The sequence below is a fragment of the Bos mutus genome, chromosome 14 (assembly GCF_027580195.1).
Source record: "Bos mutus isolate GX-2022 chromosome 14, NWIPB_WYAK_1.1, whole genome shotgun sequence".
In the NCBI taxonomy this organism is placed as follows: domain Eukaryota; kingdom Metazoa; phylum Chordata; class Mammalia; order Artiodactyla; family Bovidae; genus Bos; species Bos mutus.
The window spans coordinates 16,794,885-16,817,631 of NC_091630.1; the positions used below are offsets into that span (position 1 = coordinate 16,794,885).

Here is a 22,747-nt window from a genome sequence, read left to right on the forward strand (position 1 = left end):
ACACAACTGAGCGACTTTACTGAGCTGAACTTATGAAGAATTTTCTTATATGTAACATGTTGATTTTCTGTTTCTGCCTTCAAGGTTTTCTTTTTGTTCCAGACTTTCAAAACTTTTGTTTTGATATGTCTTGGTATGAATTTGCTGATTCTTTTCCTGCCAGCTCAAATCTCATGTTGAAGTCTCTCAGTGAATTTTTAAGTTCATTTATTGTACTCCTAAGAAATTTATCTGTTTGGTTGTGTTGGGTCTTAGCTGAGGCAGGTGGAATATTTTGTTGTGGCACAGAGGTTCTGTCATTGTGGTGTGGGGGCTCAGTAGTTATGGTGCATGGGCTTAGTTTCCCGACCAGGGATCGAACCTGAATCCCTTGCATTGAAGGGTAGATTCTTAACCACTGAAACACCAAGGAAGTCCCAATTTCATTTATTGTTCTTTTCAACTCCAGAATTTCCATTTGCTTCTTTTTTGTAATTTCTCATTCTTGATATTTTCTATTCAATGAATCATTGTCATGTAATTCTTTAATTATTTAACATATTTATAATGAACATATTTATAATGTTTTAAGTCCTGCATTTGAGCATCCTCAAAGATAGTCTCTATTAACTACTTTTGTAAACTTTTCATGTTTCACAATGTTTAGTTGAAAACTGGACATTTTGCATAATATATTGTAGCAACTCTGCATTCTAATTTCTTGCCTCTGGGGATATTTGTTGTTGCTGTTGGCTTGTTGTTTAGTGACTTGCCTGGGATAAGTTTGTGGTGTCTGTTTTCCCCTGTAGTATGTGATCTCTGATAACTGTTCTCAGTTTTCTTTTTTCTCTCTCCATTCTTTCTGTTTTTAGGCTTGGATTTCTAGGGATTACCCCTGGATCACTATAACTGAGTCATCTGCAAGTGATTGGCTAGAGGTTGTTAGAACTTTTGAACCAATAAGGCTTCTTCTTCTCTTTGGTATGGGACATACACATGTACTAGATATGCTTTCAAAGGAGTTTACAGATCTGATCCATATGTTTACAAGGCTTCTTGGTCAGCCATGAATGAGTAGATTATTAAGGGTCTTTCCAACGTTGCCCAAGTAAGCACAACCTGGCATATACATACAGCTTTCCAGGTTACCAGGAATAATGGGGTCAGAGCAAGGCCATCCTTGGCTTTCTTGTTCTCTTGATTACTCTGATAATTTTCTGGCTGGTCTGCTGTTCTTTTTCTTGCACCAGCTGGTTCATGACTTCAGGGTAGCCTTCCCTCATTGCCCCTGAAATTTCTGTTTTTTTTAAAAATAACTTTGTCCAGTTTTTTCACTGCTTTTTGGGGAGAGAATTTTCCAGCCTTCTAACTTAGAATTCTTGAAGTCCTGTTTTAAATTTATTTTTATTTTGTGGTAAAAATGGAGATATCATAAAATTTACCATCTTAACCATTTTTAACTGGGCAGTCGTGTTTACTGTATATACATTATTGTTCAGATTTCTAGAACTTTCCATCTTCTAAAACTTAAGCTGTGTACCAACGAAACTGCTGCTGCTGCTAAGTCGCTTCAGTCATGTCCGACTCTGTGTGACCCCATAGACAGCAGCCCACCAGGCTCCCTGTCCCTGGGATTCTCCAGGCAAGAATACTGGAGTGGGTTGCCATTTCCTTCTCCAATGCATGAAAGTGAAAAGTGAAAGCAAAGTTGCTTAGTCGTGTCTGACTCTTAGCAACCCCATGGACCGTAGCCCACCAGGCTCCTCCGTCCATGGGATTTTCCAGGCAAGAGTACTGGAGTGGGGTGCCATTGCCTTCTCCAACCACGAAACTACAGCTTCCCTTTTCTCTCTCCCCTGGCCACTACTGTTCTACTTCTGTGTCTAAGAATTTGACTACTTTAGGTATCTTTCGTAAGTGAAGTTAGACAATATGTGTCTTTTTGTGACTGGCTTATTTCACTTAGCACCAATGTCCTTGAGGTTCATTCTATGTTGTAGGATGTAACAATTTCCTTTTTTTTTTTTTAAATTTTATTTTATTTTTAAACTTTACATAATTGTATTAGTTTTGCCAAATATCAAAATGAATCCATCACAGGTGTACATGTGCTCCCCATCCTGAACCCTCCTCCCTCCTCCCTCCCCCTACCATCCCTCTGGGTCGTCCCAGTGCACTAGCCCCAAGCATCCAGTATTGTGCACTGAACCTGGACTGGCATCTCGTTTCATACATGATATTTTACATGTTTCAATGCCATTCTCCCAAATCTTCCCACCCTCTCCCTCTCCCATAGAGTCCATAAGACTGTTTCATACATCAGTGTCTCTTTTGCTATCTTGTACACAGGGTTATTGTTATCATCTTTCTAAATTCCATATATATGCATTAGTATACTGTATTGGTGTTTTTCCTTCTGGCTTACTTCACTCTGTATAATAGGCTCCAGTTTCATCCACCTCATTAGAACTGATTCAAATGAATTCTTTTTTCATTATATGTATATACCACATTTTCTTTATCCTTATCTTTCAGTGGACATCAGGTTGTAGTAACCTCTTGACTATTGTGAATAATGCTGCAAAAAACATGGTTGTACAAGTATGTTTTCAAGATCCTGCTTTTGGTTTCTTTTTATTGTGTACTCAGAACTGAGACTGCTGGATTATATGGTAATTCTGTTTTTCATTGTTTGAATAATCTCCGTACTATTTTCTGTAGTGGTTGTACCATTTTACCTTTTAAGCAACAGTGCACAAGGGTTACACATTCTTTATATACTTACCACACATTACTTTCTGTGGTGGTGGGTTTTTTTTTTTGTTTGTTTTTGTTCTTGTTTTTTTTTTTGATAGGGGCCCTGCTAACAGATGTGAGATGATATGTCATTATGGTTTTTAATGTAATTGATTTATGGCTGCAGTGGGTCTTCGTTGCTGAATGCTGCTTTCTCTAGTTGAGGCAAGAGAAGTGGCGGCTGCTCTAGTTGCAGTGTGTGGGCTCCTCACTGGGGTGGCTTTTCCTTTTGCAGCACACGAGCTCAGTAGTTGTGGTGCATGGGCTTAGTTTCACTGCAGCATGTGGAGTCTTCTCGGACCAGGGATGAAACTCCTGTCGCCTTCATTGGCAGGCAGATTTTTAACCATTGGACCACCAGGGAAATCTGCCATTGTGGGTTTTTTAAAAAATAATTTCATTTATTTATTTTTGCCTTTGCTGGGTCTTTGTTGCTACTCAGGCTTTTGTCTAGTTGGGTGAGTGGAGGCTACTCTTCAGTAGTGGTGCACGGCCTTCTCATTGCAGTGGCTTTTCTTGTTGCAGAGCACAGGGTTTAGGGCACACGAGCTTCAGTAGTTGTGGCACGTGGGTTTAGTTGCTCCTTGGTCTGTGACATCTTTCTGGACCAGGAATCAAACCTGTGTCTCCTGCATTGGCAGGTAGATTCTTTACCACTGAATCACGTAGGGAAGCCCTGTCATTCTGGTTTTGATTTGTATTTCTCTGATTAATGATGGTGAGCATTTTTTCCTCTTTGTTGGCCTTTTGTCTGTGTTCTTTTGAAAATTGATACTCAAGTCAATTTCCCATTTTAAAAATTTGGTTATTTTTTTGTTGTTGAGTTGCTGTAGTTCATGTCGTCTAGATTTTAAACCCTTCTCAGATAGTTTCTGTTTCTCCCATATGATTGCCTTTCTGTTTTGCTGAGTGTTTTCTTTGCTTTCTGGAGGTTTTTAGGTTTGGTATAGTCCTGTTCATCTATTTTTGCTTTTGGGCCCTGTTACATTCATTTTTAAAGTATCCCTTTTTTTTTTTTTTCTGTGAGGATATTTTGTAATAGTCTTTCTACAATGTGATTTATGAGAGCTATTCAATTCCTTTGTGTGGCCATAGATATTCTGTTTTAGGGATGCATTGTTTTCCTGAGTAATTCCAAGTAAATAAAATATTTTTAAGTTGTACAATATATTTTAAGAATGAAAAAGAATGAAAAGAAAATCATTTCTTTTGGCTACCTTAGGATGACCTACTTGTTTTAACAGTCAACATTTTCTTTTGCCTTTTATAAGGCATAAATGTTCCCATTTGTTTATCACAGCAACTCTGAGATGAGGAAATGGAAATGATCTTGCTTATAGTGAGTTGATTAATAAGTGAACTTCAGTTGGATTACCAGCATGGGCCATGTGATTCAAAATTCCATGTTTTAATATAGAATATTGTCCCTTATGTTAACACTGAATTAGTCATTCAGATAAGATTAGTAGTATTCTGGTGATAACAAGGTCTTGAGTTTGGTTTAGGTGTCTTTTAACTTCTCCTAGGAAAATCCAATTTTGCCCATAGATTGCAAGTTTTGGTAGTCATTGCATGAATATATCATTGTTACACACCTCAGGGGTAGAGATGGAAATGTCATTGAAACATTATCCAGATGAATGTATAACCAATGGAAATGTACTCGTTGCTCGTAAAGGAAGTTAGGTGTAATGTAGTTTCATTAAGAGCAAGGGCTCTGGCATAATAATTTCCAGTTTTGAGTCATGGCTCTCTAAGATGAGTTATTTTTGAAAGTAATTTGACCTTTCTGTGCCTCAGATTTTGGAAATGTCATTGAAACATTATCCAAATGAATGTATAACCAATGGAAGTGTACTTGTTGCTCATAAAGGAAGTTAGATGCAGTGTAGTTTTAAGAACAAGGGCTCCGGCATAATAATATCCAGTTTTGAATCATGTCTCTCTAAGATGAGTTATTTTTGAAAGTTATTTGACCTTTCTGTGCCTCAGATTTTTTTTTTTAATCTATAAAGTGGGTATAATAGTATTTACTTTTTGGGGTTCTTGCTGCTGCTACTGCTGCTAAGTCGCTTCAGTCGTATCCGACTCTGTGCAACCCCATAGATGGCAGCCCACCAGGCTCCCCTGTCCCTGGGATTTTCCAGGCAAGATCACTGGAGTGGGTTGCTGTTTCCTTCTCCAATGCATGAAAGTGAAGAGTGAAAGTCAAGTCGCTCAAGTCGTGTCCGACTCTTCGTGAACCCATGGACTGCAGCCTACCGGGCTCCTCCGTCCATGGGATTTTCCAGGCAAGAGTACTGAAGTGAGTTGCCATTGCTTTCTCTGACAAAGATTAAATATTGCATGCGAGTAAAGTACTTAAAACAGTGCCTGGTATACAGTAAGTGCTCATTAACATGGTATTCATTATAGACACTGATCAAAATATAATCTCTCCCATTGATCAATGCTTAGAGAAATTACTGCATCTTTAAAATTAATGAAATATTGAGAACTGTTAAAAAAATCATGACATTCTGCTAGAATAGTAGAAATATCAATAGATTTTTTGTATTCTGCTCTTTAATAAGCTTGTTGACATAAAAGAGGCTTATACATTTGTAGTAATAGATAGTGTCTTTATATTGATGGCCTTTGAGGAAGACAGTGTCCTAAGTACTTTATGTAAATTAATTGATTTAATCCCCAAACACACTACTATTATCCATTAGATAAAGAAACTGAGATGCAGAGATGTAGTACAAGTTGCCTCTTGTCATTGTGCTGGTAAGTAGCAGGTGTAGGATTAAATCCACTTGTGCTGGTTCCAGATTTATTGGTCTTAACCATTTTGCTGTACTGTCTGTATATGTATGTTTAGCTACATTACTGCTGTGTTGCTAAACCAAGGTGGATACTTCTTGGATGAAGGAACAGCTTAGTATTTATTTTAACTTTCACAAATAGTTACAATAATGTGACTGAAATACAGTTCAAATGCAATTTATTTTTACTTTTTCTTTTTTGGTTTATAACATTTTATCTGAAGGTGAAATGATTTAGTATGAAGTGGTTGTGGTAACCTTTGTGTTTTCATTTCTAATGTTTTTAATAATGGAACAGTTATAAAACATTTAAAATTTATGATCATATAGTTTCTAGGTATAATCTTTAGGTAAAGTTCGAGACTTTTTTTTTTTTCAAAGTTGATCAGTGTTTATTTTGTCAGGTCATTCTCCTTTCTTTAATTCAGTTCCCCTCTTTCATCTTGCCCTAAAATCCTGTTCTGTTATCATTTCCATTTAGCAAAATAAGAAACAGAGGCCTTGACAGGTTAAGTGCCTTATTAAATGTAACTTGCACAATACGTTTTTGTAGCTCATCAGTAACTATAATTTAGCAAGTTATTTGATGCTGCTTTTTGATGAACAGTAATTCCCTGAATTTTTTTTTGTTATATGATTAAATTTATTGCTTTTTATATTTTTTTAAATTGGAGGGTAATTGCTTTATAATGTTGTGTTGGTTTCTGCTGTACAGCAGTGTAACCCAGCTCTAAGTATATATCTGTATCCTCTCCGTCTGGAGTTTCCCTCCCACCCCACTGGATTGTCCCCCTTCCGAGTGCTGCACAGTGGCCCCCCGCCAGCTAGCGGTTTTACAGGTGGTAGTACATGCATGTCAGTGCTACTCTCAGTTCATCCCACCCTCCCTAGAATATTTTTGTGTTGGAAATTTTCTCTTTTCAGAAAGTATTTTGGATATTAGAATGAAAAAAAATATTAAGCTCTTACTAAACTTTATTTAATGTTTTGTGTTTTAAGGAATTGAAATTACCATTCACTTTTTTAAGTGGACATATTCATGAACTGAGGATCCACGTACCATGGACAAAACTGGGTTCAGAACCAGTGGTAATTACCATCAACACAATGGAATGCATTTTGAAACTTAAAGATGGAATACAGGTAAGAAATTATTGAACCTACTTGTTTATGTTAACCAATTAAAATGCTTTATTTTGGGGGGCTGTTCTGGGTCTTCATTGCTGTGAGTCCGCTTTCTTTAGTTGTGGCGAGCTGGGGCTACTCTCTAGTTGTGGGGAGCAGGCTTCTCATTGTGACGGGCTTCTTTTGTTGTGGAGCCCAGGCCCTAGGGTGTGTGGCCTCCAGCAGTTGCAGCTCCTGGGCTCTAGAGCGCAGGCTCAGTAGTTGTGGTGCGTGAGCCTAGTTGCTCAGCTGCCTATGGGATCTTACTGGATCAGAGGTCGAAACTGTGTCTCCTGCATTGGCAGGCAGATTCTTTACCACTGAGCCACCAGAGAAGCCCTGACCAATTTAATAGTTATTAATAATTGTTATTTCTTTAACTTGTAGAATAGGCCAGCTTTTACATAAACAAATCTTAGCTTATACACTTAACTTTTCTGTTTTTGGCTTCGCTGGCTCTCTGTTGCAGGCTCAGCAGTTGTGCCACGTGGGCTTAGTTGTCCTGTGGCATGTAGATCTTAGTTCCCCCATCAGGGATTGAGTATACGTCCCCTGCACTGGAAGGCAGACTCAATCACCAGGGAGGTTCCACCCTTAATTTTTTTTTTTTTTAACATAACTATGAAAGTAACATAATTAATTGCAAAAGAGTTTTCTTAAATTTGGATAAAACATCCTAGCAGTTATTTTCATATTAATCTTACTTAATCTAGTCATAGCTTTAATAGGGATTATGCTTATTGCTTATTACCTATATCTATAAGAAATGGGGCCTGATTGTGTTCAATTTTTAGGTGAAGGTTTTTGAACTTTGAGAGGATCTGTATGATTTTTATTTCCTTACATGACATTTCTAAATGAGATGAAATGTTTTAAAGTTATATTTTGAGAAGATGAAAATATATTGAATTTACCTTCGTACCAAATTTCACTATATCTTTGAAATTTTGTCATTAGAAACTGATATTTTGGACTTATTTCTTCTCTGACCCATGTTACATTTCATTTCAGTGTTTTTTTTTTTTTTTTATTAAGGTATAATACTGATTTTAAGGAGTTTGTATGAAAAATTTTCTAATTTAGGAAGCAAACAGGTTTGGACTGCAGGATGTTGTGATGGATTTTTCCACTTTTATCCTGTATAAAAGCAGTGTCTTAGTCTTTCATTTTTATGACTTATTCCTTAGCCCATATTTAATTTTCAGTTTTAAGGAAGGGTTTCTAGAACCAAGTGAATCGATGAGTATTGTTAAATTTTAATCTCTGTGAAATGAGTTAAGGCTATTTATAAATTGGTAAGATCATTTCCTTCTTGAAGTAGATAACTTTGAGTGCCATATGAACTCACTGGGCTCAAACTTTTTTTAAATCTCTTAATTCTGAACCTTTATTTTCCATTTCAACTTAACTAGTGTAAATTCCTGGAAATGAGTGTGTCACTGCTGTACTCTCATTAAAATCTATTTTGTGAACTTTAAATATTTGAGATATAGATAGTTATGGGCAACAAAATTTTATTTGACAGGCGCTTTACCGTCTGAGCCACCAGGGAAGTCCACATTTATATTTAGTAATACTTAAATGGTTCTTAATCATTATGTTCTTGAAATTTAATTTTTTTAAGAAGTCTGGACTTTGTCATACCACCCATGCAGTGTTCTATATTAAGTGGAAAAAAAAATCCAGACACTTAAGTATTTTTTCAATGGGAAGGTGGAACTTTCAAGGCCAGATGTCCCATAAGAAACACATTTTAAAAGAGGCAAATTACAACTAATTATAGAGGTTTCAGTAGAAGATTTGTAACACATGACTTAGCGTAACCTAGAACTAATATTTGATATTGGACCATGCATATGGCTACTGCAGGAATGATCAGATTTCCTGCTTGTGTGGTATTTGAGACTTGAATTTTGTGGTGTGTACAGCAAAAGGTCAAGTGTCATGAGTGTAAACCACTCTCAAAACAAGTATTTTTTACAGATGTTTAAAATTTTGAGCTTGAAGGGATTTTTGAAAATTGCAGTTGACATTTGGACAAATTATTCAGCAGTGTGCACCCCTGGAGAGTTATGCTTCAGTTTATACTGGTGATTAGAATTAATTTTTTTTTTTTTTTTTGACTGTGCCTTGAAGTATGCAGGATCTTAGTTGCCCAACCAGGGATCGAACCCTGGCCATCTGCAGTGGAAACACAAGACTCTTAACCACTGGACCACCAGGGACATCCCTGGTGTTAATTTTTTAGTGAAATTATTATGGAGGAAACATTTTAAAATAGTTTATTTTCCTATTTTAAGCTTTGATTAGTATAATAGGAAATTAAGTTAAAAAATCATATATGTACTAGTAAAATTGAGTAAGCTCATATTTGACTTATATTATTTCTAATTATTACAAATGCATAATGAAGAAAATACTTCCTAAATAAAATTAACATGGGATAGTAGGTAAAATGAAGGGGCCTTTTAGAGTTACAGATATGAGTCTGCTGAAAATACTATTAATATATGAGAAAGTAATAAAATTTGAAAGAAATCTGAGGTTTATTTAGAAATCATTATAAAAATATTGCTAAATTTCTTGATAAAAAGGCATGTGCAGTTTGTAAAGTTCAATTAAATTCTAACATTTGTTGATTTTATTTTAACCTGTCAGTGCACTGAAAAGCATTGCAAGATATGTAATCTCTGCAAACTACTTAGGAAAAAAGATTTATAATTGTGACTCCAGGGATAGTTATACTGCCTTAACATGTCTCTGATCATTTTTAATTATAGAGTTTTTTTTTGATGTGAAGGTGACTAAGTTGTGTGTTAGGTAAAGTCATCTTGATGTTCACTCTGAATTATTTTAATATATTGATATTTCACTTAGAAAGCATTATTTGTTATTCACGCTGAGAGATAGGTCTGTGTTAGTTATACTCACCTTTAGATCCTGCAGACTTGAAACTGTTTTTATTTTTCTTTTTTGGACTCAAGACACAGAATTTGATTCATGACACATCATCATTAGTGATCCAGGTCTGATTTGTTTTATTTATTTAGCTGTTTTTGTCCACTCTAGTCTAGTCTAAAAAATACGTGTGGAACCAGCATACAGCTCAAGGTTGAAAACCTTACCAGTAATTTACATTGAAAGGCACCCCACTCCAGTACTCTTGCCTGGAAAATCCCATGGGCGGAGGAGCCTGGTGGGCTACACAGTCCGTGGGGTCGAACAGAGTCAGACAGGACTGAGCGACTTCACTTTCACTTTTTACTTTCATGCATTGGAGAAGGAAATGGCAACCCACTCCAGTGTTCTTGCCTGGAGAATCCCAGGGACGGGGGAGCGTGGTGGGCTGCTGTCTATGGGGTCGCACAGAGTCGGACACGACGGAAGTGACTTAGCAGCAGCAGCAGCATATGCTTCTCTTCTTTTGCATATTCTTATTTATCTTCTATGGACCTCATCTGTAAAATACAAGACTTGCTACATAGTTCCTCTATTTGATTGTGTATGCTTTCTCTGTTCATTGTGTTTATAATAAAAAAAACCTCCTTCAATGTAAGGCGAGTAGTCTGTTTTTAAAGTACTTCTTTATTCTGCTCTTTGTGCCACCTAGAAAGTAAAATCTCAAAATCTTTTGACCTGTTAAATGTAACCATTTGCAAGGTGTTTATATAAGTGATACTTGCTATTCCTAAAAGCGAAATTTAAAAAAATCTTCTGAACCTAAATCAAACTTTTAAGATACCATTTAAGGCGAGATAAAGAACTAGGATTTGGGTTAATGTATATGCTTTTAAATCCTGGTTAGTGCTTGGAGTTGCAGAGCAATCTTGCCTGTTCTTTTTCCTTGAATGTTTTCATGCAGTAGACATTGGTTATTGGCTTAGATAGTTGCTAAGAGAATAGAGGAGTATCATATCTTGTCCTTGAAGCCTGTGCACTATTAGGCTAGAGGAAGTTTTGGTAAGTCTATTAACAATATTTACATGTCTTTTTTTTTTTTTTTTAACACTCTAATTCTCTTATCTGAAGCTAGTTTAATCTGGTTGACTGCTGCCATGGTTTGAATGTCCTCTCAAAATTCATGTGTTGACATCCTAATCCCTAAAGATAGTGGTATATTAAGAGGTAGGGCTTTGAAAATCATGACAGTGGAGACCTCATGAATTCAGTTAGTGCTTTTTAAAAGAGGTTTTAGAGAGATCGCTACCCCTTCTGCCATATGAGAACACAGTGACAACCAGATAAAGGGCCCTCACCAGACCATGTTGGCACTTTGACCTTAGACTTCTTAGCCTATGAGAAGTATGAGAAATAAATTTCTATTGTTTTTTAGCTACCCAATCAGTGGTGTTCTGTTGCTGCTGCTGTTGCTGTTAAGTCCCTTCAGTCGTGTCGGACTCTGTGTGACCCTATAGACGGCAGCCCACCAGGCTCCCCTGTCCCTGGGATTCTCCAGGCAAGAACACTGGAGTGGGTTGCCATTTCCTTCTCCAATGCATGAAAGTGAAAAGTCAAAGTGAAGTTGCTCAGTTGTGTCCGACTGTTAGCGACCCCATGGACTGCAGCCCACCAGGCTCCTCCGCCCATGGGATTTTCCAGGCAAGAGTACTGGAGTGGGGTGCCATTAACAGCAGCCCAAATGGACTAAAACAACTACCTTTTCAGAAATGAAGGGAAAACAGAATTGCTGACTCAGGTTGTGGAATTTATGGTACTATTACTGATTCCCTCACTTGTGCTGCTATAGGTTAGTGATGGTGGTGATGTTGATAGCAGATAGTATAGTTTAGATTTTGTCTGTAAATTCTTTCTATGAAAAATGAGGCAGAGTTCCCTATAAATGATGGGTAGCATCTTTACTTCCACTGGGGAATCCCTTTATGTTGGGTGTATAAATATTTACAAATGTTACATATTCTTGTTGGATTGACCCCTTATCACTAGGTAAGGCCCTTTTTTCTAATTACTGCCTTTGTTTTAAAGTCTATTTTGTCTGATGAAAGCATAACTACCCCCGCTTGCTTTTTGTTTCTATTTACATGGAATAGCTTTTTCCATCCCTTCACTTTCAGTCTGTGTGTGTCCTTATATTTGAAGTGAATTTCTTGTAGGCAGCATATCGTTAGGTCTTGTTTTTTATCCTTTCAACACTATTTCTTGTGATTGGAGAATTTAGTCCATTTACATTTGAATGCCATTTTGTTAGTTTTTTTCTGGCTGTTTTGTAGTTTTTCCTTTTTTTCTTCCTCTTCATTTGTGATTTGAATACTTCCTTTCAGTTCGTTCCCTGGTGGCTCAGATGGTAAAGCGTCTGTTGACAATGCAGGAGACCTGGGTTCCATCCCTGGATCGGGAAGATCCCCTGAAGAAGGAAATGGCAATCCACTCCAGTACTATTGCCTGGAAAATCCCATGGACAGAGGAGCCTGATAGGCTACAGTCCATGGGGTCGAAAAGAGTTGGACACGACTGAGCGACTTCACTTTCCTTTTCCTTTCATTTTTTCTTTATCTGCTGTAGGTTTTTGCTTTGTGGTTACCATGAGTCTTGTGTATAACAGCATATGTTTATAGCAACCTGTTTTAAGTTGGTAACATGTGTTTGAATACATTCTAAAAGCACTACCTTTTACCTACCCTCATGTTAATGTTTTTGATGTCACGTTTTACATCTTTTTATCTTGTGTATCCCTCAACTTAATTATTCTAGTTATAGTGATCTTTTTACTACTTTTGTCTTTTAACCTTCATACATTACAGCTTTATAGGTAATTAATCCACTACATTTACTGTATTTGTACTATACTATATTTGTACTGTATTTACCTTTACCAGTGAGATTTATACTTTCATGTGTATTTTTTAATTTAATTATTTTTATTTGAACTATAACTTGCAGTGTTAGTTTCAGATGGACAACATAGTGATTCAGTATTTTTGTATGTTACAGAAAGATCACAGGATGAGTCTCAACTGTCTGTCACCATACAAAGTTTTTACAATATTACTGATTATATACCCTATGCTGTACATTATATCCCCTTGATTTATTTTATAACTAGAAATCTATACCTCTTTATCTATCTTACCTTCTTTCCCCCAAATCCCACCCCTCTGGCAATCATCTGTTTGTTCTTTGTATTTATGCATCTGTTTCAATTTTATTATATTTGTTAATTTGTTGTGTTTTTGGATTCCACATGTAAGTGAAATCATATGGTGTTTATCTTTCTCTGATTTATTTCATTTAGCATAATGCCTTCTAGGTCTGTCTGTGTTGGCATTTGGCAAGATTTCTTTTTTTTTTATGGCTGAGTAATATTTCATTGTGTGTGTATATATGTATGTATATACTACATTTTCTATATCCATTCATTTTTTTGATGGACACTTAGGTTTCTTCCCTATCTTGGCCATTGGAAATAATGTTACAGTGAACACAGGGGTGCATATATTGTTTCAAATTAGTGTTTTGTTTTCTTTGGGAAACTATTCTTCTTTGGAAGAGTGGACTTGCTGGATCATATGGTAGTTTAATTTTTTGAGGAACCTCCTTTTTGTTTTCTGTGATGGGTGTATCAGCTAATATTCACAACAGTCCTTAAAGGTTCTCTTTTCTGCACATCCTCACTGACTCTTGTTACTTGTTGTCTTTTTGATCATAACCATTCTGACAGGTGTGAGGCGATATCTCATTGTGGATTTGCTAATTTCATTCCCCTGATAATTAGTGATGTGAAGCATTTCTTCATGTGTCTATTGGCAATCTTTATATCTTCTTTGAAAAATTTTCCAGGTTCTCTGCCTATTTTTTTTAATTGGGTTGTTTGTTGTTTTTGATGTTAAGTTGTATAAATTCTTTGTATATCTTGAGTATTAACCTTTATTGGTTATGTTGTTTGCGCATATCTTCAGTTCGTTTGGCTGCCTTTTCTTTTTTTTTTTTGCATTTATCACGTGTCATTTTGTGAAACTGCCACCACCGTGATTGAGATACAAAAGTATATCATCACAACAAAGCTTCCTTGTGCTGCCTCATTTTTACTGTACTATCATTTTCCCTACCTGTTGATCCCTAGCAACCACTAACCTTTCCTCATTTTGTGTAATTTTATTTCAAGAATAACAAATATAAATGGAATCATAGTATGTAATATTCTGAGTGTAGATTTTTTCACTTAATATAAATCCCTTAAAGTTCAAAACTAAGTTGCTGTGTATCAATGGCTTGCTCCTTTTTATTGCTGAGCAATATTCTGTATGGATATACCACAGATTTACCGTTTATCCATTGAACAACGGTTTGGTACTCTCTAGTTTTTGTTATTAGAGATAAAGCTACTGTGAACATTTGTGTACAAATTTCTATGCCTACATAAGTTTTTATTTTTCTGGGATAGATGCCCAAGTATGCTATTGCTGGGTCCTATAGTAATTTCATTTTTATTTTTAAAAATAATTGTTTAAACTGATTCCCAGTGTGACTATACCCGCTGTTCATTCCTGTGACCAGTGTATAAGTGATCCAGTTTTTCTGTATCCTCGCTAGCATTTGTTATTATCACTGTTTTTAATTTTAGTCATTCTGATAAGTATGTAGTAACGATTTATTGTGTTTTAAAAAGTTTTTTTATTTTTGGCTGCACTGGGTCTTCATTGCCACATGAGGGCTTTCTCTAGTTGTGGTGAGCAGGGGCTAAGCCTTCTCATTGCAGTGGCTGCTTTTGTCACATCACACAGCACAGGCTCTAGGGCATGCAGGCTTCAGTGGTTGTGACAAATGGGACTGGTAGGGATTGGTAGTAGTGGTGCATGGGCTTAGTTGCCCTGAGGCATGTGGGATCTTCCCGGACCAGGGATTCAACTTCTGTCCCCTGCATTGACAGGCAGATTCTTAATCACTGGACAACAGGGAAGTCCCTCATTGTGGTTTTAATTGGTATTTTTTATATGGATAATGATGTTGAACACCTTATCATATGTTTATTTGCCATATATATTAGTGAAATATTTGTTCTTGTCTTATGCTTATTTTTTAATTTATTTTCTCAGTGTTTTGAGAGTTCTTTATATATTCTAGATATAAGATTTGTCTGTGTCAGATATGTGATTTGCAAATAGTTTCTCTCAGTAATTTGTCTCTTCATGCTTTTAACAAGGTCTTTTGCAGAGTGAAAAGTTTAGGTTTTGATTAGGTCCAATTTATTAATTTTTCCTTTTATGCACTTTGGTTTCAATGTCAGATCTAAGAGTTCTTTCCCTAGCCCAATATCTTAAAGTTCTTATGTGGTTTTTCCTAGAAATTTTATAGTTTTACTTTTAAATCTGTGATCCATTTTGAGTTAATTTTAATATAAAGTATGAAGTTTAGTTTGACATTCATCTTTTTGCCTGTGGATATTCACTGGTTTCAGTACCATGTGTGAAAAGATTGCACCTCCTCCATTGATTGTTTTTACCATTTTGTCAAAAATCAGTTGGGTGTATTTGAGTCTGTTTCTAGGTTTCCTACACTGTCTGTATGATTAATACATCTATTCCTATGTCAGTAACATACTGTCTTGATTATTATAGGGTTAGCATTAGTAAGAGTGAGTCCTCCTACTGTTGTTGTTGTTCAGTTGCTAAGTTGTGTCTGACTCTTTGTGACCCTATGGACTGAAGCATGGCAGGCTTCTCTGTCCTTCACTATCTCCCAGAGTTTGCTCAGATTCATGTCCATTGAGTCACTGATGCTATCTAACCTCTGCTGTCCCCTTCTCCTTTTGTCTGCAATCTTTCCCAGGATCAGGGTCTTTTCCAGAGAGTCGGTTCTTTGCATCAGATGGCCAAAGTATTGAGGCTTCAGCCTTTGGCATCAGTCCTTCCAATGAATACTTAGGGTTGATTTCCTTTAGGATTGACTGGTTTGATCTTGCAGTCCAGTGGACTCTCAAGAGTCTTCTCCAGCACCGTAATTCAAAAGCATCAATTCTTTGGTGTTTAGCCTTCTTTATGGTCCACCTCTCACATCGGTACATGACTACTGCTGCTGCTAAGTCGCTTCAGTTGTGTCCGACTCTATGTGACCCCACAGAGGGCAGCCCACAAGGCTCCCCCATCCCTGGGATTCTCCAGGCAAGAATACTGGACCGGGTTGCCATTTCCTTCTCCAATGCATGAAAGTGAAAAGTGAAAGTGAAGTCACTTAGTTGTGTCCGACTCCTAGCGACCCCATGGACTGCAGCCTTCCAGGCTCCTCCATCCATGGGATTTTCCAGGCAAGAGTACTGGAGTGGGGTGCCATTGCCTTCTCCGAGACTGCAATACCATAAATTAGAGTAGATGGACCTTTGTTGGCCAAGTGATGTCTCTGCTTTTTAATATGCTGTCTAGATTTGTCATAGCTTTCCTTCCAAGCAGCAAGTGTCTTTTAATTCCGTGGCTGCAGTCACCATCCACAGTAATTTTGGAGCCCAAGAACATAAAATCTGTCACTGTCTCCACTTTTCCCCCATCTGTTTGCCATGAAATGATGGGACTGGATGCAATGACCTTTGTTTTTGAATGTTGAGTTTTAAGCCAGCTTTTTGACTCTCTTTTACCCTCATCAAGAGGCTTTTTGACTCCTCCTCACTTTCTGTCGTTAAAGTGGTATCGTCTGCATATGTGAAGTTGTTTATATGTTTCCCAGCAATGTTGATTCCAGCTTGTGATTAATCTAGCCTGGCATTTCACATAATATACTCTGCATATATTCTTTTTCAAAATTGTTTCTATTAGAAATAGTCTTTTCTTTCCAAATTTTAGAATAGGCTTGTTGTAGGTTTGGCCGAAATTGCCTTAAATGTGCAGAACGGTTTGGGGAGAATTGACATCTTTACCCTGTTGTCTTCTAATCCATGAGCACAGTATGTTTCTTCAATTACTTAGATTTTCTTTGATTTCTTTCATCAGCATTGTTTTTCCAGCCTGTGGATCCTGTATATGTTTTACTAGATTTATAGCTAAATATTTTATTTTCTTTGGAGTATTTATAAATGTTATTGTGGTTTTTATTTTCATTTCCAGTTATTTGTTGTTACGTTATGCAGTTGACTTTTCTGTATTGATCTTGTGTTCTACAACTTTGCTTCCTTTGTTAATTACAGGAGGGTTTTTTTGGTAGATTTCTTATAATTGTTTTCTAACAATCATCTCAACTATTAATACAAATAGAGTTTTGTTTGTTTCTAATCTAGATGTTCTTCCATTCCTTTTTAATTTATGACTTAATATTTATACCTCTTCACTGAATCTGCCTCCATGATGCCATTATAAACATTTTGGCAGAGGTCATTAATAATATCATTGTTGCAAAATCTTTGCTTTTTAGTCTCTTTTTGGAAACTTCATTTTTGTGGCTTTTGTGGTTCTCTTCCTATCTCTCTCTACCTTTTCTCTGGCTCTTCTTGTGGCTTCATTTCTGCTACCCATCCCAGAGTTTTAATTGGAGTTTCTTAGGCTTTCATTATTTTAGTCCTTGCCTCTCCTTGGATCATTTTATTCCCTAGTAGATTTAATTATTATATGCTGTTTATTCATAAAATACTATTTTAGGGTCCAGTCTCTTCCCCCAACCCGTGAGCTCCAAGACCAAGAGCAAAATGGACCTTCACTTATATCTCCATAGGATGTTTCAAACTGAATTTTATTTTAAACCTCAAATCTCTTCTTCCTTATATATTTCCTATTTCAGTGAAAAATTTCACTTTTTACCTTTAATCCAAACTAGCACCCCTGAAGTCATGCTGAACTTTCTACATCCCTTATATCCAGTTATTTGTCCTACTCTGGACTTTACTGTTACGTTATCTCTTTTGCATATATCTATTTTAGTCCTCATTGATACGTCTCTCTGGGCGTGATGTTTCTAAAATGTAAACTGAACACCCGAGAAAGATGTCCTTTTCATTATAGGGGACTGGAATGCAAAAGTAGGAAGTCAAGAAACACCTGGAGTAACAGGCAAATTTGGCCTTGGAATACAGAATGAAGCAGGGCAAAGACTAATAGAGTTTTGCCAAGAAAATGCACTGGTCATAGCAAACACCCTCTTTCAACAACACAAGAGAAGACTATACACATGGACATCACCAGATGGTCAACACCGAAATCAGATTGATTATGTTCTTTGCAGCCAAAGATGGAGAAGCTCTATACAGTCAACAAAAACAAGACCGGGAGCTGACTGTGGCTCAGATCATGAACTCCTTATTACCAAATTCAGACTTAAATTGAAGAAAGTAGGAAAAATCACTAGACCATTCAGGTATGACCTAAATCAAATCCCTTATGATTATACAGTGGAAGTGAGAAATAGATTTAAGGGCCTAGATCTGATAGATAGAGTGCCTGATGAACTATGAAATGAGGTTCGTGACATTGTACAGGAGACAGGGATCAAGACCATCCCCATGGAAAAGAAATGCAAAAAAGCAAAATGGCTGTCTGGGGAGGCCTTACAAATAGCTGTGAAAAGAAGAGAAGGGAAAAGCAAAGGAGAAAAGGAAAAATATAAGCATCTGAATGCAGAGTTCCAAAGAATGGCAAGAAGAGATAGGAAAGCCTTCCTCAGTGATCAATGCAAAGAAATAGAGGAAAACAACAGAATGGGAAAGACTAGAGATCTCTTCAAGAAAATTAGAGATACCAAGGGAACACTTCATGCAAAGATGGGCTCGATAAAGGACAGAAATGGTATGGACCTAAGAGAAGCAGAAGATATTAAGAAGAGCTGGCAAGAATACACAGAAGAACTGTACAAAAAAGATCTTCACGACCCAGATAATCATGATGGTGTGATCACTGACCTAGAGCCAGACATCCTGGAATGTGACGTCAAGTGGGACTTAGAAAGCATCACTACAAACAAAGCTAGTGGAGGTGATGGAATTCCAGTTGAGCTATTCCAAATCCTGAAAGATGATGCTGTGAAAGTGCTGCACTCAATATGCCAGCAAATTTGGAAAACTCAGCAGTGGCCACAGGACTGGAAAAGGTCAGTTTTCATTCCAATCCCAAAGAAAGGCAATGCCAAAGAATGCTCAAACTACCGCACAATTGCACTCATCTCACACGCTAGTAACGTAATGCTCAAAATTCTCCAAGCCTGGCTTCAGCAATATGTGAACCATGAACTTCCTGATGTTCAAGCTGGTTTTAGAAAAGGCAGAGGAGCCAGAGATCAAATTGCCAACATCCACTGGATTATGGAAAAAGCAAGAGAGTTCCAGGAAAACATCTATTTCTGCTTTATTGACTATGCCAACGCCTTTGACTGTGTGGATCACAATAAACTGTGGAAAATTCTTCAAGAGATGGAAATACCAGACCACCTGATCTGCCTCTTGAGAAATCTGTATGCAGGTCAGGAAGCAACAGTTAGAACTGGACATGGAGCAACAGACTGGTTCCAAATAGGAAAAGGAGTACGTCAAGGCTGTGTATTGTCACCCTGGTTATTTAACTTATATGCAGAGTACATCATGAGAAACGCTGGACTGGAAGAAACACAAGCTGGAATCAAGATTGCCGGGAGAAATATCAATAACCTCAGATATGCAGATGACACCACCCTTATGGCAGAAAGTGAAGAGGAACTAAAAAACCTCTTGATGAAAGTGAAAGAAGAGAGTGAAAAAGTGGGCTTAAAGCTCAACATTCAGAAAACGAAGATCATGGCATCTGGTCCCATCACTTCATGGGAAATAGATGGGGAAACAGTGGAAACAGTGTCAGATTTTATTTTTGGGGGGCTCCAAAATCACTGCAGATGGTGACTGCAGCCATGAAATTAAAAGACGCTTACTCCTTGGAAGAAAAGTTATGACCAACCTAGATAGCATATTGAAAAGCAGAGACACTGCTTTGCCAACAGGTCCATCTAGTCAAGGCTATGGTTTTTCCTGTGGTCATGTATGGATGTGAGAGTTGGACTGTGAAGAAGGCTGAGCGCTGAAGAATTGATGCTTTTGAACTGTGGTGTTGGAGAAGAGAGTCCCTTGGCCTGCAAGGAGATCCATCCAGTCCATTGTGAAGGAGATCAGCCCTGGGATTTCTTTGGAGGGAATGATGCTGAAGCTGAAACTCCAGTACTTTGGCCACCTCATGGGAAAAGCTGACTCATTGGAAAAGACTCTGATGCTGGGATTGATTGAGGGCAGGAGGAGAAGGGGACGCTAGAGGGTGAGACGGCTGGATGGGATCACTGACTCGATGGACTTGAGTCTGTGTGAACTCCGGGAGTTGGTGATAGACAGGGAGGCCTGGCGTGCTGCAGTTCATGGGGTTGCAAAGAGTTGGACACGACTGAGCGACTGAACTGAACTGAACTATTTAACTACTGGGCTTAAAATTTCTTAATGACTACCCTCCTTTTGTTTTCACAGTTTTTCTCAATCTTTTCAGTCTTCCAGACTCTGGGGTCACTTTCTTTTTTCTCATATTTCAGCTTCCCTGAGTTATTTGTAGTTCCTCTGCTGCTGCTGCTAAGTTGCTTCAGTCGTGTCTGACTCTCTGTGACCCCATAGACAGCAGCCCACCAGGCTCCTCTGTCCCTGGGATTCTCCAGGCAAGAATACTGGAGTGGGTTGCCATTTCCTTCTCCACATTCGTAATATCTTGATTAACATAGCATCTGTATAAATATGGTAAGCAGTTCATTCATGGACTTGGGTAATAGATAATGATTTTTCTGAGCGCTGTTTTCATTATCTTACCAATAAAGTCCTGATCCTCAATTTTCATTAGTATATTGGTTAACTGGAATATCCTTTACTTCAAACTTAGTGTAAGCAATATTTTATTTATATTTTAAATTAATGTTTTAATTGGAAGATTATTGCTTTACAATGTTCTGTTGGTTTCTGCCACACATCAACATGAATTAGCCATAGATGTACATACATTCCCCCTGCCTCCTGAACTTCCCTCCCTCCCACCCCACCCCAAGCAGTATTTTAAAATGTCTTTTGTCCTTATGAAAATCCGTAGAAGAATTCAGTTTTGATATTTATATAGTTATCCACTGGTGGATGAATTGCACAAAATTTTATGTCTTATCTCTGGCTTTCTCATATTCTCTAGAGAACTTTGAATAAGCTTAATATTTGTATAAACAAATTTGTTGGTAGAGACACAGCTACAAAAAATGTCAGTTAAGGTAATCAGAAATTAAATGTAAATACTCTTAGTTATTCTATTGCATTTGAACACTGCTGTTCCCCTGCATTGATATGTAGATGATCAAGAATTGTGTACAATAGATTAACATAAATTTTTCTGTGGTATTGGATTTTCCTTGTATTATATATGTAAAGATAAAAAGCAAATAATATTTTTAACATTTAATTTATGTGTAGAGTTGACATTTTTGTCAAACTGAAGTGTACTGACATTTTTGCGTAGCTATATCTAATACAGTAAAAGGACATTTCATTTGTAAAGCAATAGCTATTTCTAAATGTTTATCCTGCTTAGTTAAAAAGATGTGTCATTAAATGCCACTGAAACTCTTGAAATCTGTATAAATTATCTAGCTTGACATCATCATACTTTTTTGTTCTGCCTTCTAGCATACATAATTCCTATGATGCCAGGTACATGATGGGATTATAAAAAGGCAAATTACATTTAATTTGCTACTTCTTTCTTTCTGATGACAGTTAAATTTACCTCTAATTGTTTTTGCTCAATTATCTCTGTGCCAAAACTGGAAAACTTTAAGGAAAATTTTTACTTTATTTCCACATATTGGACCTCGAATAAATACTGAAATTTGAATTGTTTTCATTTTTACTTAGGAGTGGAAAGAAGACCAGTAATTGGATTTGTAGAGTTGTAGTAAGGAAAAAGCAGAATAAATTACAAAGTCAGTGTTACTCTCAATAGATTATTTTTACATATTTATTTCAGAGGATTATTTTTTTTTTCCATTCAAAAAGAAGTACCTCCAGGGGATCTTCCTAACCCGGGGATCTTCCTAACCCAGGGATCCAACCTGTTCTAGAGCACAAACTCAATAGTTGTGGTGTTTGGGCTCAGCTGCTCTGAGGGATGTGGGATCTTCCTGGATCCAGGGATTGGACCCATGTTTCCTGAATTGGCAGATGGATTCTTCACCACTGAGCCATCAGGGAAGCCCTCTTGAATGTTTTAAGGAAAAAATGTTATCTCATATGTAGCTTATGATTTTAATTTTAGTATGAAAATACTGTCTGTAGTCTTAGAACAACCAGGTGGTAAAATTTACTTTGTTTTAAATTTCGATTTGTTTTTGAGGTGAAATAACTTGAATAATTTAAAAACATTATTGAAATAAAAAACCAAAAGCCACGAACATGCACAGATAACTTGTAGATGAATGAAAATGAAGATAAATATGTCTTAAACTCTATTCTGTGCCTTAAAAATTCAGAAATAGGAGAAATCATGGTTTCTTAAACTTCTACCTGTGTCTAAAGCTTCCTAATCAGAAGTAGTAGAAAGAGGACTCCTTTTAGTTAGATGTTTGGAAAAACAAACAAACAAACCTATGTGTTATAAAGATCTAGTTCTTTTATATATACACACATATATATGTGTGTATATATATAAAAATAATAAAAGTGAAAGTTTTAGTTATTCAGTTGTGTCCGACTTTTTGTACAACCAGGGACTGTCCATGGGGTTCTCCAGGCAGAAATATTGGAGTGGGTAGCCATTCCCTTCTCCAGAGGATCTTCCCAACGCAGGGGTCTAAGCTGGGTCTCCTGCATTGCAGGCAGATTCTTTACTGCCTGAGCCATGAGGGAAGACCATATTTTATATACATATAGTAGAATTTTTTGTTATGTCATATATAAGATTGAAATTTGTGCCGCATGAAAACCAGACTTGGTATAAGGTGGATTTTTGATTTGATAATTTTTTTTTAACATTAAGAAAGTTTTAATTCTTGTTTGCCACTTTAGGTGTTGTTTTTGGTGTGGGGGTTCTGTTGTA

At 37.0% G+C, this 22,747-nt stretch overlaps 1 protein-coding gene across 13 annotated transcripts in view; it reads left to right on the top strand.

Annotated features, from left to right (window-relative positions):
* Positions 1–22,747, top strand: part of VPS13B (vacuolar protein sorting 13 homolog B) — an 805,186-nt gene that overhangs the window by 12,719 nt on the left and 769,720 nt on the right. For all 13 annotated transcript variants that reach the window (XM_070383038.1, XM_070383035.1, XM_070383034.1 and 10 more), the window contains exon 3: positions 6,582–6,725. In XM_070383038.1, coding sequence (XP_070239139.1) covers positions 6,582–6,725 — 144 coding nt within the window. The remainder of the gene's footprint in view (positions 1–6,581; positions 6,726–22,747) is intronic.